General features: G+C 37.5%; 3 protein-coding genes across 6 annotated transcripts; all 3 read right to left on the reverse strand.

Annotated features, from left to right (window-relative positions):
• Positions 1–2: 2 nt before the first annotated feature.
• Positions 3–2,101, reverse strand: LOC131310498 (developmental protein SEPALLATA 1-like). Of its 2 annotated transcripts, none has more exons than XM_058337554.1 (3): positions 1,904–2,101; positions 1,636–1,793; positions 3–395 (listed from the first exon to the last, which is right to left on the reverse strand). In XM_058337554.1, exons 1-3 carry the CDS (start codon positions 2,099–2,101, stop codon positions 233–235), a joined length of 519 nt encoding a protein of 172 aa, XP_058193537.1. In that variant the 3' UTR covers positions 3–232. The 2 variants fall into 2 exon arrangements, with proteins under 2 accessions (XP_058193537.1, XP_058193538.1); XM_058337555.1 differs by lacking the exon at positions 3–395 and adding an exon at positions 1,184–1,525.
• A 3,247-nt stretch (positions 2,102–5,348) lies between these two features.
• Positions 5,349–18,160, reverse strand: LOC131310493 (F-box/FBD/LRR-repeat protein At1g13570-like). Of its 3 annotated transcripts, none has more exons than XM_058337542.1 (4): positions 17,937–18,160; positions 6,284–7,214; positions 6,047–6,202; positions 5,349–5,962 (listed from the first exon to the last, which is right to left on the reverse strand). In XM_058337542.1, the coding sequence occupies exons 2-4, from the start codon at positions 7,127–7,129 to the stop codon at positions 5,660–5,662; spliced, it is 1,305 nt and encodes a 434-aa protein (XP_058193525.1). In that variant the 5' UTR covers positions 7,130–7,214; positions 17,937–18,160; the 3' UTR covers positions 5,349–5,659. The 3 variants fall into 3 exon arrangements, with proteins under 3 accessions (XP_058193525.1, XP_058193524.1, XP_058193526.1); XM_058337541.1 differs by lacking the exon at positions 17,937–18,160 and adding an exon at positions 12,939–13,156; XM_058337543.1 differs by lacking the exon at positions 17,937–18,160 and adding an exon at positions 12,939–13,172 and having other exon boundaries at positions 5,758–5,897.
• Positions 15,491–16,958, reverse strand: LOC131309393 (F-box/FBD/LRR-repeat protein At2g04230-like). Its single transcript, XM_058336039.1, has 5 exons — positions 16,559–16,958; positions 16,148–16,275; positions 16,042–16,054; positions 15,896–15,960; positions 15,491–15,805 (listed from the first exon to the last, which is right to left on the reverse strand). Exons 1-5 carry the CDS (start codon positions 16,956–16,958, stop codon positions 15,491–15,493), a joined length of 921 nt encoding a protein of 306 aa, XP_058192022.1.
• Positions 18,161–18,241: the final 81 nt, after the last annotated feature.

The following is an 18,241-nucleotide window of genomic DNA, read 5'->3' on the forward strand; positions in this document are numbered from 1 at the left end:
ATAACAATGAATGGTGGGGTGAGAAATCGTGGGATATATTCTACAATTAAGAAGAACTGTGCAGTAGACTGCAGGAAATGTGACACCAAGAGCTTGATCACTTGCCATTCCCCAAAAAAACTTGATCACTTCTTTAAAAGAATACTAATCAAAAGTAAAGGCACAACGACATTGCAATTAACATTCGACATTTCTGATCTTCAAGTTACCAAGTACCTGCTTTATAATGGCATTATCTTTCTCTTCGTAAGCCATAACACAACCTCCCTACCCGCTGCTTCTGATAGTTTTTCCTCCAATTTGGGTATGACTTCTTGACAGGTTTCCTCAAGTTTCCAATGAATATTCCCCCATCTCCAAATCTTCTGACAGAGGTTGCAAAAATTGTATCAAACCTGAAACATTTTTTTGCCATTTCAGAATCCTGACAAGATTACAACTTTTCCAAGCTCTTAACTTAAACAAAGCCACAAAGGTAATATCCCCACAGTTAACGCATACCCTCTAATAGAAACCAGTACATAGCAACACACACTCATATTTAGATATGACGAATATACGTTTCCATACTAATAAAACCCATGTGAAATAAAAAAGTGTATCTTGTTAAGATCAAGAGCCTTGGGAGTTTCCTCTGCTTGCTCCAACATCTCCTTCTCTCCGGTCAAATTGTCACGAACCAGCTTGAAGGCTTGATAAGAAAACCCACAGTTGAATTAACATAGCTACTTTCTCTGTCAACTCTTAGAGCTTCCTATCAGCCCTCTTCTTCTCAAGCTTTATCGCAGCCTGAATCGAAGGATTACCCATGAACTGAACCCATTTTCAGAACTCTACTAAAGCAAAGCTCAATAGATCAAGTAATATTACACCCAAATGTCAGAGGTTTTGGCAAACTGGTCATAAACTGATTACTAAATCCATAAGGAAAAGCTTGAGCATAAAGCATAAAGCATAAGAAAATAAAAAATCATCAACCAAATTAGCTATATATTACAATGCATCAGCATAGAAAAGGACAATAATCTTGGGAAAAAAAACAGCATTTCCAAACTCCAAAGAACCATGACAAAAATAGAACTTGAGAGAACCAAAATAGCCCAATGAATATAACTGACAATATACTGATTTATGTGTATGCATATGCAAATATACCCATGACCCCAACAGACGTACATAACACGAAATATCAACCACATATTTGCTTCCTGACTTGCACACACCCCGCTTCTCTACATACAAAGCAAAACCCATGACCGAGGCTCCAAATCTCCGAAAATGGACGAACTGATAGTTTTTGATTTGTATAAAAAACCAATACAACATGCCCGGGTAGCAAGCCCAAGTGGAATGGCTTTCCTTATCGCCATAATGACTACACTAACAACTCGAACAACTAACATAAGGTGCCATATATACGGGTAAGCTTCTTGCCTAGCGAGCACAGTTCTAGGAGTATAATATTAGAGACTATTGGGGTTGGGAAGCGATGGTGCCCACAACAGGATCTTCTCGCTTTTCAGATCTCCAAAGAGAGAGAAGAGAAAGAAACGATCTCTTTCTTCATGAGATGAAATGCGTGCGGAAAAAAATTTGGGAATTTGGGGGGATTTGGATGGAATAAATCTTCGTTACCTGTCGCCGCTGCAGAACTCGTGGAGGCGGCTGCAGCCGGAGAAGATGAAGAGGCCGATATTGACGTCGCAGAGGACAGAGAGTTCGCTGGCTTTCTTCATGACACCGCTGCGTCGTTTGGAGGAGGAGAACTGACGTCTGTTCTTGTCTTCGATTCGCTTCAACTCAGGAAAGGCCAGAAAAGTTACGTATAACCAAAACCCTAAAACCCTAACATCTTCTGAAAGGGGACCCAAGATGTTGACACAGAGAGTGAGAGAGAGGGTACCGTGGCTCGAACCCAGGTCTCGTCAGGAACAGCACAAGTGCCGCCAGGCGGCCGCGGCCGGAGAAGATGAAGAGGCCGATATCGCCGTCGCAGAGGATAGAGAGTTCGCTGGCTTTCTTCATGAGACCGCTGCGTTGTTTGGAGAAGGAGACCTGACGGTCTGTTCTTGTCTTCGATTCGCTTCGGGAATCCTGACATCTTCTGGAAGGAGGATCAAAGATCGTTTTAGGAGTCTTGTCCATTGGTGAATGTGGTTGAGCATGGAATGGGGGTGTCTAGGGTTTTTGATAGAATTGCGTTGCGGTTATTGGGGATTGGAGGAGAGAGGGGTTTCGGGGAGCCATTGTCAGTTTGGAGAGAGAGAGACAGAGAGCGCAAAACGAATGAGGCGGTATGCGCGACAGGCTATATATAGGTTGAGGACGGTGAAGATGGGCGGCTAGGATTAAGCTTCGGTCTAAGATCGGACGGCGGTGCAATCGTTGCTAGCTGGATATGCCAGGATTACTTCATCAACAAGGCGACAAGACAACGGTTGTTTTTTTTTTGAACTGCCACAGTTTTTTTTTTTTTTTTTTTGAATGGTTGTGTCAATATTTTGCGAATTACAGTATTTGTTTGTCGCATTTTTGATGGTTTTGAGACCACGTTATTCAAAACAAATTCTGGTCTAGCTTTTACAAAATACTCTTTCCGTCTTAATTTGTTGTGCTTATATTGACTTTTTCAATATTTAAGGGAGCATCATAATTACATTAACTTTTTGTCAATTTTACCCCTTTGACAAAATATTATAATTTTGTAAAAAAAAATATTAAAAAGGCCTATTCTTCCTAACTATTTGCTTTAGTATTTTTTTGGTATTATTTAATTTTAATAATTTTTATTTAGTATATTGTCGTAACTTTTGTGATTAATCATTTGTCTTGAGAGAACGAATAAGAAAAGTAAGAAAACGTAAATTGAAGTAGAAAAAAATCATATAGGACAACACTAAGAAAGACATTTGTTTGGTATTTTTTGTCTTGAGTGAAATTTTTTTTAAACTCCCCTCGTCGAGACAAATGACCTGTATAAAAAGTTACTGCGAACATAATAAGAGTAAAAATTTTAAAAAATAGAATTAATACCAAAACCAAAATATAGTAAGAACAAGGCCTTAGTACTAATGCTTGTATTCAATGACATTCAATAAACAGACATTTTGTTTTCTTCTTCTTTATTTTCTTATCACCAACATTAAATTTTTTTTTTTAAAAAGAAAATAGATTGAGAGAGAAGAAGGGAAAAAAACTCAAACCAAATGCAACATTTAAGTATAAGTGGGTATGGGTGCAGATTAACAAACATTTTGTTTTCTTCTTCCTTAAAATATTTTTACATGGTTCTATTAAAAAACATAGTTTGAATTGTTCACCGTTTAAAATTAGACAAGAGCAACAACTGAAAATCAAGTTGATCAGGCACCAGTAGCTTACTAATCGAATCAAATAATCTTGCTATGTATTTCTTAAATTGTAGGAGTATTTGTTGTTCATCAACTGAAGGAAAACATGATTTGTTTACTGGATTTTCGATGTCGAATTAATTGGCTTTTTCTTTTTTTCAAAGCTTTTAGTATGCATTCAGATGTCCAAAGTGATCGAACAGCTTGGATCGTATTTTAGAGCTCGGTACAAGCTTGAGTTGGTGGGCTTGGGTTAATTTGGACGGGTTGTGTATGAGTTGTGCCTTCAATTTTGTGAGATAATTATTACCGAATCCAATTATACGTCAATGGTTACAATGAGGGTTACAATCAGGGGGTTGAATTCTGTACCGAACCGGCGAGTACATACTGCTTTTGTTATTAACGGGTAACTTGTACCCAAAATTTATTTCCGGTCCCAATACTAGTGCATACAAGAGAGTACCAGTGATTTTCGGGAAATGTCAGGCAATTAAAAGAAACTGGTTCCGTTAATTCCATCCGGTAAGTTGCACCGACTAGGTTTTCTGTCATTAACTTCAAAAATCACTGATTAAGAAATTCGGTATCCAGGCCGGTATGACATTCATAACCTCGGTTACAATTATACATATCTAAATTCTTATACAATAAACAGAATCCGGAGGCATGTACACCACTTCCACTTTCGGAGATGCTTTAGGAAATCGTGTCAACTCTTCTAATATCACAACCAGTCGTGCTACACACATAGCAATCTGCAGATTTTGTATGGGGTCCATGACGGGTCCTACACAAATCATCCGAACCGTTCATTAAATGTAAAATATTTTTTCTAGGGTCCCCGCAAAAAATAAGCTCAATCCAATACATATAGGTGCTTCATCCAACCATCTAACTTTTCATTCAGATTTTCGGATAATGAAAAGTTATATGTTTGGATCGAGCACCTATAGGTATCGGATTAAGACTATTTTTTACGGGAACCCTTGAAAAAATGTTTTACATTTAATGAATGGCTCGGATGATTTGTGTGGGACCCGTTGTGGGCCCCACAATGAAATCTGTTCACAATCTGCGCACAGATTATATGTGTGTAGACTTTCTGTGTCGCAACTCCTACTTCATCAGAAAATGTCGGAACAATCGCTTCTTCAGGGTTATTGCATAGTCCGTCCACAGATACTTGGATAGGATTAAGCAATTTGCAATGCTTGGGCCATTAGCTATAGGGTTTCTAGTTCTGGTAGGTAGTTTGCTTAGGCCTTGCATCTTTTTCTCTCTTTTGCTTGGTTGTTTCGTTTGAACTGTTTAGGGTGCGTTTTGATAACGTTTTTAGTTTTTAAAAAATTAGAAGTAGAAATGTGTTTATGCTTTCATAAAAACAAAAATAAGAAACATGTTTGGTAATATTTGTATTTCTCAAAAAAAGAATACTAGAGAAAACACCTTTTTGTAGTTTCTATAGTTTATATTACTCTAAAAAATGTTCATGAAAAACAAAAAAGTAAAAACTTGTTACCAAACAAGTTTTCTTCATTAGTTTTCAAAAAATTAAAAACAAAGACAAAAAAATGAAAACAAAAAAGTTACCAAACGCCCCCTACCTTTTGATGTTTGTTTTCTCTGCTTGTTATTTTTGAGGGGTATGCCCCGTAGCTCTTGTATGTTTAGGTTCGTTTCATAAAATCCTTAATTTTTCCCAAAAGAAAAAGAAAAAGAAAAAGAAAATCAAGCTGCCTTCATCAAGCAATCCACAGTTGGGAACAAGGAAAAAAAAAAAAAAAAACCAAAACCTCTCAGCTTTTATAAGGCCAGTACGTATGGACTTTGCCCCGATATTAATATGACTTCCTGCCAGTGGATGGTGATTGGTGAGATTGAATCCTCAAAAATAGATCGAGGTATGCATCAGCTGACCCAAACATCTTGAGTTACAAAAATAAAAAATCATTTATGCCAAAATAATCATCTAGCCAACAAAACAATTTACGCTGAAATATGTAGTATTATCCTGCAAATTTCACAATGATAATACCATGCCTCATCAATTTACAACCACCTGCAAAGAAGTACCATCTCACATACCCAGAAAGAGTCGATTTTCTCGAAGGGGAAAGAAGGTCCCGCCATTATTTTTTGTAAATTCGAAAGCCACAAACAAACAAAACATTGCTTCCATCAAAACCAATTGCATCATTTATAAAAGTCGGCTAGTTGCTTTAATATGAGAGTCAGCTTACAAAAACCAACAAATTTCGCACCACCTCTATGTATCCTCGTTGCAATGACATAGCTAAACTTGGATTTCATTTATTTGTATCTTTGTACATGATTTTCGCCTTGGGTGACAAGCGCTGAAATTGTGACAACTCTTTCAAGATCGTCAGTCCTCCATCAAAAACCTTAGCCGGATCTGGCTTGACAACCATGCTCTCCAATACACGGGATTTAGCTAATAGAAGCTTCATGAACTGTAATTCAATTGGTGTACCAGATACAAGACACATCTCCACCTCTCGAAGATGGTTCAGATAGAACTTTGATCTGTTCATATTCACTTCACAATATTTCAGTACAGCAACTTCATATTCATTACCTGTTGTAATTGGCTATAGGAGACAACGCAATAGGACGAGTTATAAATCTCAAAAACGCATAATAAGTATGGGAAATAGAATATCTGTAATTCTAACCTTGATTATCACTTTACGCAATTTTGGAGAGATTTTAATCAACCCCAAAACAGTCCAGCAAACAACTTGTACCCCAAGGCGAACATCAGATAATTCTAGGAAATTAAGGCCCCATGATGTAAGAAGCCTCCTTCCTAAGCCTGCTTCACCCAATGACTTCATGAAATGGAAAGAAGTGAGATCAAAGAAACTATTCCCTCAAGAATGAACGAAATAAAAACTGTAGACTTATCTCACCATCAGATATTGACCACCCATATGTAGATTCTTAAGAACAGGTAGACTATCGAAAAAACCAGCCCAGCCAAATTTATCTCCTCCTCTTTCCACTATGCCTACCGAAGCTTTTGAATCTATTGAGAAGTTTGCAAGATGAGGTGCATTCTTGACCTTAAGAGATTTGAAAATCCCAATGAAGCTTAGGACCTTAAGATTAGGAGCATCAATTCCAATAAAGTCAAAACACGTGGAACTTTCAAACGTCAGTTGTTCAAGTATTGGGCAACTAGAAATAAAAGTTTGAAACTTGTCTGCAGTGATGATCACTTTATGAAGCTCCAGGCAAACCATCCTAGGAAATCCCTTAAAGGTTGTTGGGAGTTTTAATACACAGAATTGGAGATTCAAATGCGTCAGTTGTTGAAAAGAAAATAGAGATGGAGGCAATTTATGAGGGTCACCCTTCCAAATTTTCAGGGCAAGTTCCTGGATACCATTGCTTGACAAAATGGTTATCAAGGCGTCAATTTCGGAACAGCTTTTGAGTTCAGATATAGAAAGAATGAACTTAAGTATTGCTCCACGGTGAAGTAATAGAACATGGTATATAGTGGCAAATAATCTGTTTCGACTTGAGAGTTGGTCTGGTGGCAATCGTTGGCGAGAAAAAATCGGGGAAGGATCCACTAGTGAAGTATCATCAAATACAAGTTCCGGAATAGTTATCCAGTTGTACCTCCATTTCTTTGACAAAAGACTTGTTCTCACTGCATCTCGTAGGGGCATAAGTACTAAGATCTTTTCAATTACAATATTAGGAAGATTACTAATACCATCCGAGAATGAACCGCACATGTTCTTCATTTCTGATTATCGTAATTTAGAAAGCATCAGAAAAGGGAATCAAATCATAGCAGTAAGCCTCCCTTACAGTAGTTCATAACACTTCCTGGCACAAAAAGAATGATAATCAGTGCCCATTTACTACTTGGTACTATCCAATATTAACAAATTTTAGCAGCCAACTTCCAAATCAAATATCGATACAAGTGAAATAAAGAGAGAGAATCTTCAGCGGAACTTCATCCGATCTTCTTCTTGAGCATTTATCAGGCATTCTTCAATGTTTTCCAAGACTTAGTTTTAAAATACTTGTTTACAGCATGGGAAACATTTTTCTCAGACTCCTAAGTTCCTATTCCTACCTACACCTGTAAGCATAAGCTTACTGATCACAATCCAACCAACCCATTGAGAAACTTGGGTCGGAGTTCTTACCTTCTACTTAATTGTTTTCCTCATCTGCTCAAGTAAGAGAATTGATTAAGAGCAAAAATACTCAAGCAACCAATGGAAAGCTTACTGCTTTCTTGATATTACTACATAATAGTTGTTGGCTTCAATCTGCCTATATTGATAACTACATGGGGTGTTATAAAGGAACAGAACACCCAAATAGCCAAAACACAAAAAAAACAACTCTTCATTTAAACTACTGGGTCCCAAAAGATTACTCTTTTACCACCACAATAAAAAAATTATCAAATGTGTATTTTACAGTTACGTTAGTTTTTCTTTGTCCATGTAATAAATGAGATTAAATGAATGACAGGAGATTCGTGACTTAATGGTTTACAGGCAACCAATGAGTAACAGCTATGATAGCTAAACTTTAACACCCCATCAATTTTTTTCCTTACCAACATTCTCCCTCCAAACTTTGCCTTCCTTTCTCTTCACCCCTCATTTCTATCCAAAGCAGTGCCAATGCCACTGCCACCACTTCTATCGACCTAACGCAATTTAACTATGGCCACTCTCAGATCCCATCTCTCACCTCCCTCTCTAGCAAGTCGCCACTGCCACCTAAATCTACACCTCACCTATCTGAAACACTGATCTTGGACCACCCATCACTGCATTAACCCATTTGGGGCATCACCAATAAAATACAGTTCCCAGGTCAGATAGCCAAGCCCGATGTCAGTTTCTTTCTGGTTTTTTCTGATTCACATACATTTGTATGTACACACATATATAACAACCAGGTCATGGGATTATTTGGGGGGTTTGAGGGGAAGGGAGCAAGAGCTGCTGTGTACTACTCAGTGGCAAGGTGGTCAAATCGTGAATCAAATCGAGAATCGAAATGGTCCTTTTCCAAATCGTGAATCGAATCAGGAACCGCTTTGATTTGGTAATGACTTCTATAATGCATGGAAACATATGTTTAACTACGATAACAAAAAATATACCATAAATGAAAGTTCTAGACCTAAATCCATAAAAAAGCTTCTTCTAAATGATGATTTGATCATAATGTGAATTAAGTGGTACGCTGCTTCTATTGCAACTTCCAAGAGATCAGGATTCGTGAATTCTACTTATGGTCTTTTTTGTGAAAAAGAGTTAAAAATACAAAAAAATACCCTTAAAAGGTCAATAGGTGGTTGTATACTTGTATTCCCTTTTTTCTTTGTCATTTTCGATTCACTTTCTTGAAAAATCTCCCTTTCTAACCGATGATACTACACAAAGAGAAACACAGACAAAAGACGGCATATAACAATGCTAAAGACCTTAAAAAAATAGTTTCAACCCTTTTCCAACAACAAAAAAAGAAAAAAAATGAGTAAAAAAATGAACTCAGCAAATCTTTCAATTCAGCGAATTCACCGATTCGGATCACCGATTCACTTATGATTCACGATTCGTATGTTACAATCCACTACTGAATCTACTACCACGGAGTAGTAAGTACGGAAAGGAAGGAGAGAGGGGGAGCCATGCATGCAGAGAGGCCAAGGGAAGGATGACGGAGGTGATTAGCTGAGAGAGGGTGTTAATTAGAGGTTAAGAGTCTTGACACTAACTGATGTGATGTGTACTGAGTGATTGCCCCCAAACCAAATGGTAACGGGACTGCCATGAATAAGCTTCTCTCAACAAGCATAAACACAAAACATGTTGATGCAAAGATTTTCACTCAACCAACTACGTTTACAAAAGTTTAACTTTAGCAGCAACTAAACTTGGCACATTAGATTGCAAATAATCAAAATTTTCGACCCATTATGCAAAGGTCACACTCTACCAGAGTTACATCCATATCCCTTCTCTGCCATCATCTAGAAATAGAAACAACTAATCCAAGGGTCCATATTAGAACAATATCAAAGTACCAGATTGGCTATGGTGGCTGTTTTTCGAAAAAAAAGATTGGGCTACGGTGGGCCATTGGGTTATGTGATGGCGCCATGGCAGACACAAAGGTGAAGATGGATCTAATGGAGGGTATTAGCTGCACAGGGTGAAGATACTGCAGTTCAAAGGTTAAGTTTTTTGCAACCAAGCGGGGGTGAAGCTTGAAACCTTATTTACAGGCCAAGAAAGATGTGCCATAAAGTGTTTTAGGGGTTAGTACAGTTTACATCATAAGGGTAGCAGACATCAAGTGTGCAGTTCACTATATTTCTCACACTAACCAACTCCCTTCTCTTCTACTTACCCAACTATTTCAAATATTCCAAAACTAACATACTCTCGGTACCTTTTTTTTCCTTCCATCTCTATCTCACACTTCTTTAAACAAAAGATTTTGCAAACATATGAATCAAGAAAACAAACAAGTCGTCTTCATCAAGTAACAATCCACAATCGAGAACAAGAAAAAACAAACATCCTAAATTTTACAGTTTTCACTATTAATTTACTTCAATTTTTTACCAGGCCTATCAACTGAACTGTTAAAATCTGCTAAAATGAATAGTTCCCCCTCTCCTTCACTCAAACTTATATCGCTCGTTCTTACTCCAATTAAGGGCGACTCTCTTCTTTAACCAAAATTTCCAAAGCTTCTTCGTGCCTTTCAAGTTTACAATACTAGATTTGCACATTGCTGTACAAACACAAATACCGACAAAAGATATGGATTGGCCATGACAGTCAACACGACATGAACACTTTGCTCAAGAATTAGGACATTGAGATGCTATGAGCCATTGAATACAAAATAGTTAGCTATTATAGTTAGTGTTAAAGCATCCAACTCTAAACCAATTGGCAAATAGTGGAGAGGCTGCCCAAACTCATATACTAGTTTTGGAGGAGATAATTAACCGATGTGAGACAAATCTCAAATACTCCCCCGCACGTGCGACCCCTGACTCGCATGTGGAGAGATCAACAGAGGATCCGGAACACACGGATCACAATGAAATAAAGTGCAACTATGGCACATACAAAGGGGAAAAGCCTCCGAAAATCCACTTTTTGCCAATTGGTTTAGAGTTGGATGCTTTAACATGGTATCAAAGCTAGAGTTTCGGAGAATTTATTCCCCTTGTTTGTGCCGTGAGTGCACCGTTATTTGTTGTGATCCAAAGTGTTATATGGATCATTTGTTTACCTCTCCACGTGCGAGTCAAGGGTCGCACGTGCGGGAGAGTGTTGGGATTTGTCCCACATTGATTAATTATCTTCTCCAAAACTAGTATATAAGCCTGAGCGACATTTCCACTCTTTGCCAATTGGTTTGGAGTTGGATGATTTAACATGGTATCAGAGCTAGGTCTTGGGTGGTCTCACCTCTTGTGGGAAAGTCTCTGTCATCTCTGTCGCCCGAGTCAGTCGGTCAGCTCCTGGTCTGTCACCTCCACATGCATCCGAGCTGCACGCGAGGGGGAGTGTCAGACTTATCCCACATCACTCATCTAAGCCACCCAAGCTTGGTTAATAAATTCTAGAGGCTACTCCACTTATAGCCAATTGGTTTTAGGTTGGAACCCTCCAAGAAATCTAGCAGTTAGAAAGGATAACTCCATGAGAAACAAAATTACATTAACTCAGACCAACTAAGGAGTAAAAAAGAAACATCAACATTATCAAGATATAAAGATCACATCCACTAAATAGGTGTTCAAGAACTAAGATGTTGACTCTTTTCCAACTTCTCAAAAATTCTGACCTCTTAAGAGTGTCACACCATGTGTGACTAGAGAAACACCGAAAATATACAAAGGCATGTCGGACACCCCCATGTAAAATATGTAAATATGAGTTACATGAGGCTGATAGATGTGTTCTGGCTTCTTTGAGAGTGCTTCACATCACAATCAAGCTTTTACTCTAAATTCCACTCAAGTTTTTAGAATTCTAATTCTAATGAATATGTGCTCTCAATGGAGTTTTAGAATTCTAACAAATATGTGCTCTCAATGGAAACGACACTCGTACGCTTCATGACAAAGTCCCTAAACCACAATTGTCCCACCAACAAAATGGATCAAATTATCAAACAATACAAAAATCAAAGTCATATGCAAGTTCAAACAATTTTGACCTTGAAGAAAGGTTTGGATTGTTTGCATATAAAAAAAAAAAAAAAAAAAAGAGAAGCCTTGTCCCACTGTCAGATATAAGGATCATAATACACCCCATACGTAAAACCATCAGTATACAGTTTTGCGATTTCATATTGCTATTTATCTTGTTTATATCTCATAATTCTTAGCAACAAATTATACATGTTGAGCTACGTTAGTGAAGTGCCACTCAAAGGAAACTAGTTACAAAATATAACACTGAGAGGCATCAAGGCTATAAAGGAGGTTCCGGAATTCACTTCCCCGGATGATGACCCCGATTATGCCAACTCGGGTTAGGTTTGTTTGTTCTGGTGGAGAGCTTCCATGAAAAATAGTGAAAAACCTAGGGGTGTAAACAAACCTAAAACTCGAGCTGGGCTCGTTTGTAGACAAGCTAAGCCTTTAACAAGACGAGCCTAGCTAATTTACTTAATGAGCCTCCTTAAACAAGCCAAATCTGTACAAACGAGCCGAGCCACAAGCTAGCCGCTCGGTTCGTTTTGCAGCCCTAACTCCAACCTAGGCTACGAGGAACGAGACAAATAGCGCTAAGCCGCTAAGTTAATGAAACCTCTTCACCCACCAAAAAATTCATTCCGATTCTGAGTGTATTTATTATTATTATTATTATTATTATTATTATTATTATTATTATATACACACACACTCACTAATAATACAAGTACAAAAGCATATAATAAATCCAAAAATGTATGCAGATATAGAAACACATAAGCATATGCACAACTACGTAATGAAAAACCTATGTGGGAGAATCACAATAAATACGCAGCGGAAAAGTTACTTATCTTCTGCCATGGTGTTTAAGTATAGAGAAATCTAAAAACCGTTTCAAACTTGAACCAATACACCCCACCAACACAAACTTTCACTTATAGATTTTAGAGAGCAATAGGTAGGATTTTCAATTTAATCTATATAAGTTTACACACTTGCAACTATCACAAGCCTTTATATATATAAATCGGGACCCTATCCCAAAGGACACAACCCTTCGTACTTCCTTCCATCAAAGAAATAATAAGTCCCATTTTCATTAATGGTTGTAACCTTATACATGTACATGAATGGTCACTAAACCCATTCATGGATATCCATCGTATCTATTTACAAATAGTCATTAATTATTTAGGCAATATTCTATTTAAATCTAATACCCATATTTTAATTATAAACATAAAGACTATAAAATATAAATAGGATTGACGTGCCAACATAAATAAATTCCAACACATAACGCATTCGTTGTCTACGCTATAGTACATAAGAACAGAGAGAGAGAGAACCAGATTTCGGGCTTTTCGAGAACTAGATCGACCATGGAACCAACTGGGGAAGTGATAGATGGAAGCCTCTTTGCTCGTGCCCTAACTGCGTCAAGAAACGGGAAGGAGGTTTCAAAAAAGGGCGGTTTCGACCTAGTAATTTTTTAAGAACTTTTCTCTTGTTTTTTATCTCACATTGTTGGTTTCGTTTTAACAGAGAAATCGAAAAAATATAAACATATAGATCAAAAAATTTTAAAAAATCATATTAGACAATTGTGTTGGAAAAATCAGCCTAGGCTGCTTAGCCACGAGGCGGTGGTCTACTGCCTCAACCGTGGCTTAGGCGTTAAATTAGGCGCTGGGATACTTATTCGATTGCTCTGCTGGCGAGAATGGTTTCCAAGACTAATCAAGGCGTGATTGACCCGACACTATAAAAAAAATATTCATCACACGACATCGAACTTATAGTAGTGTTCCAATTAATAGAAGGCGAGAATGTTTTTCCGACTCACACGTGGAGAGATTAACAAATGATTCGGAGCTTACAGATTACAATGAAACAAAATACAACTATAACACAAACAAAGAGGAAAATCCTTAAGCCTCTGAAAAGCTCTCTCCATAACTTACCCAAAAAAAAATTATATTACTTATCAAAAAACTTACCTTTGATACTTTGATTCCATGTTAAAGTATCCACCAAATATCCTTAACAATTTCAAAAGATAATTCTTTATATTATAGACGCAACAAATTCACTTTTTATTAAATAAACTAGATAAACGGAACAACCCAATTAATTTTGTTTTTATCTGCATTCTCTTGAACTTAACTTAAATTTGAAAGTTGTCCTTATTTGAAATTTTTTCGCATTTGTTAGTTTTGCACCAAATTTTTATGCATTTTTTATTCGTCTTGACAAAATGAATTAGAAAAGTTTTTTTTTTTTTGCTTTTACCCAAGTATTTTGCTAAAAAGTGGTTATTTCTCAAAATGCCTAGGTAAAAGTAAAAAAAAAATTTACTTTTCTGATTCCTCTCGTCGAGATGAATCAATAACCTACAAATGTTTGGCGCAAAACTAACAAATACGAAAAAAATTTAAATAAGGACAACTTTAATATTTAAATTAAGTTTAGATTAAATTCAAGAGAACGCAGCCTGTCACTTGTTTGTTTTTTTGGGATGTTACAACCTAAGTCACAAAATCCGCAGAAAAGGAGTAACCTATCCACAACTACAACTTCCACTACGCCAAGCCAAAAAAAACTACAGCTTCCACCACACCAGCCAATTAGTGGAAGTTGGTTAGAACTTGGGTCCTCTAGATTGCACCACCCACTCAGGATTCATGTGAGCTATGGTATAAAAGACCAATAAGTCTAGTTACACAATCAACCAACCACATCTTTTATTCCAGAGATCCACCATCTTCAGATCCCACTTGGGGCAAGCACGATGCCTATATTATGACTTTACCGTGGAACAACTTGAAACTTGGTTATTTTAATAACGTGACTTGCTTAGAGACTTTCAAAGCCATTTGGGATACTCTTCAAGAATTATATTCTTCCAATCAATCAGAATCTCTCTCGTATTTATCAGAACATATTCTCTCTTCAACAAGAAGAAGGCTCGGTGAAAAAATATTTTTCTAAATTGAAAGGGATATGAGATGAGTTAAACATCTATCAACCCTTAACCATAGATCTGACGACACAAGAATGAGTTTCAGGTTGCCAAATTTCTATGGGGTCTCAAATCAAATCTCACTCCCACCAACTCCCATATATCTCTCTCTCTCGTACTATTTAACTTGATGCTTGTGTTTTGTTTTGAGAAGTTTTTTTGTCGTATTCTTTCTGCACATCTACTTTAGCGATCTGCAAGATTAATGGAAAACCGGAGTTATTGGGTCCAGTTGCCAATTAAACATCTATCTACAAATCAAAAAGGTGAAAAAGAGCCATCCAAAAAGGCTCTAAATCCAAAACGATAAGTATCATTTTGTCATAGGGAGTAATTTTGTCACTCTCCTTTTTTCTAACGACACTTTCCATTGTGTCTCTATTACGTGATATGTTTTGCGAGAAGGAGAGTGTTGTTAGAGTAAAGGAGAGTAAAATCACTCCCTTTTGTCATTCTCTTTTCATATATATTTTGTTCTCAGTCACAAGGACATCATTGCATTCTCGCAAAAATACCAATCAAGCCTCATAATTTTAGATATCGTCAGAGTTTCATTCTTTCCTTCGGAAAAGAACAGAGACTCATTAGATAGGACGGTTTACACAAGAGCCATAGTTCCAAAGGATCCAGAGTTTTCAAAACAAGAGGGAAACCAGCGTGTAAAAAGCAACCAAAACAAAACCAACCCTCGGGAACCGGAGTTTTATCGAGAAAAGGTCCCATCCTTCAATATCATGATTGGGTCGATCAGGCCAGGCAAAAGAAAAAGCACAAAGAAACAAAAGATCATCCAGCAGTGAAGTGATTTGCAGTTAGTTTAACTTGCACCAGTAGACAATTAGACATCAAACTCAAACAAGAAGAAAATATCTCCCTGCCCTACGCTAACTCACCACTGTAACGTAATATTTCATCTTTATTTCTGAACATAATTTCTGCATCAGGTGATAAGCGTTTGAATCGTATCAACTCCTTCAAAATCCTCAATTCCTCAAAAACCTCCTTTGGGTTCAACTTGATAAGTAATCTCTCCAGAATAGGCGATTTGGCTAGTAGACCTTTGATGAAATCAAACTCAGGTCTTGTGCCAGATACCTGGTGTATCTCCACTTCTCGAAGATGATTTAATGAGATATCCGACCAGCCTTGCACTTGTAAAAGTTCTAGAACAGGTGCAGCTTCACCCGGACATGCCTGGAAAGGAGGAAATATAATTTTCTCAGCTTAATTATTGAGAATTAACATCCCAAATATAGAGAAATGACATAAGCTTTCATGACTTACCTTCATTTGAATTTTTTCCAAGTTTGGGGAGCTTCTAATTAAGCACAGAACCATAGAGACCTCATCTACTTTCCCAAAACAAACAAGCTACAGCTTCAGAATTTTGAGGTGAGTCAATGTAATTGGAAGTCTATTTGGTACACCACCTGCAGCCATGGCCTAGAGCAAAAGAATATAACACACAAAATGAACATTGGAAGAAACATGCTCCCTAAATAAACAGACAAACATACTTTACTAATGATATGTTACCTTGAGATGATAGTGGTCCAATTCCAAAAGCTCAATGACAGGAAAAGCACCAGTAAGCATGACTGACCCAGATGTTTCTTGTTTCTCAGGTACCAATTTCCACAAGGACGAAAACATACAAATTGATACTTTTGAAAGAAAAGGAGTATTTTTGAAACAAACAGAACTGAAAGGGGCCTAGTAAGTGTATGCATCTAAGATTAAGAGCGACAATTTCAAGGTAATCGAAACTAGTAGAGCTTGAATTTCGAATTGTTAGCCGTTCCAGTAGAGGGCAAGTGGAGATTAAACTTGAAAGTGCGTCACCAGCAATGACAACTTCAAAAAGCTTCAGGCAAAGGAGCCTGCTAAATCCTTTGAAACTGGGTGTAGGTTTAAACACACAATGACAGAGATCCATATGTGTAATACCTTGACAAGAAAATAGTGATGACGGCAATTTATAAGGTCTACCATTGCAAAGTTTAAGGGTCAATTCTTGGATGCCATTGTTTGACACAAAACGTATCAATTGGTCGATCTCTGGACAGCTCTCCAGCTCCACTGAAGAGACTATAAACTTGAGCACCGGTCCGCGATGTTGTAGCAGAACTTTATAAATAGTCATCATAAGTTTGTTCGTCGTTACACTTCTACATCCTTCGGAGAACGTCTCATCAAACACAAGTTGGGGAAGCTTAGTCCAGATATGCCTCCACTTCTTTGACAAAACACTTGTCCTCACCGCAGCATCTAAGCTTAAATGCATTAAGATTTGTTCAAGTACATTGCACGGGAGATTACTGATTATGTCTGAAGTTGAGCCACTCATTGTCCAGTTGTTCTCGGAAAATCTTGAGCTGCCTGTTTTCTTCTAGTTACTAGCTATTCTTCATAATCAGCGAAAAAACCAAATCAAAAGTCAACCTCCCCAGGATTTTGTCGCCTCCCGGGCACAAAATTGAAGCACAATAAGGAACAACCATCATAACATTTCTCTTCCAGCAATCTATTAAGCCAAATTCACAGACGAAAAAACAAATAAGAGAAAACATCCAGAGCGAAATTTCCAAGTACTTTATCTGCTCGAATAAGAATTTCTCAGTACTCATTTTGTCCACTACCCAATTCTTTCTTTAGCTTTTTCTAATTTGTTGGTTCAAGCACCGAGCGATTCTATCGGAACTTTACAGATGTGAATGTGTGGAGGGAACTGCCAAGGAAATGATGACGATGTGGAAAACGAAAGAACAAAGCCCTCCTCAAATACATCATCTAAATCCAGCCTAATAAAACACCTACGAACTACTAGTTTAGGCTGTGTTTGTGTCATGCAGTTGTGGAGGATTTATCCAACTCCTGAGAAGCACAAGTACTGACAAGGACACAAACTCGACAAGAAACGGACACGTTATTTCTCCAAAAATTAGGACACAAACACACTAGGACACTTTGAATATGAAATGTTCCTTTACTAAAAATGTATCTTATGTATTCACAGTGAATTTAAAAAAAAAACAAAACAAAACAAAAAAAACAACCTTTTTTTTCTAGAAAATTAAGAGAACGGAAAAACACAATCGTGTTGACTTTATGAAATACAAGTACATAAAGAACGAGACAAATAGCGCTAAGTTAATGAAATACAAATACATAAGTAACATAAGCATATAAATCCAAAAATGTACGCAGATATAGAAATACACAAGCATATGCACAACTACGTTACGCATTCGTTGTCTATGCTATATATACGTACAGGTAGAGAGAGAGAGAGAGAGAGAGAGAGAGAGAGAGAGAGAGAGAGAACCAGATTTCGGGCTTTTCGAGAACTAGATCGACCATGGAACCGACTGGGGAAGTGATAGATGGAAGCCTCTTTGATCGTGCCCTAACTGCGTCAAGAAACGGGAAGGAGGTTTGGCAAGAGAGCAGTTTTTTGTTAATGCTTGGCAGTGGGGGAGATGCTGCAACGGCTCGGATTTCCGACTTGACGATTGCGAGATTAACGGCCGAATCGATCGCTCACCCCACTGTCAACACCACTGTCAAGCACTCCGTTTGGCAAGACCTAGTAATTTGTTAAGAACTTTTAGTCATGGTCTTTTGGTTTTT

This window comes from Rhododendron vialii, chromosome 12a (genome assembly GCF_030253575.1).
Source record: "Rhododendron vialii isolate Sample 1 chromosome 12a, ASM3025357v1".
Classification (NCBI taxonomy): Eukaryota; Viridiplantae; Streptophyta; class Magnoliopsida; order Ericales; family Ericaceae; genus Rhododendron; species Rhododendron vialii.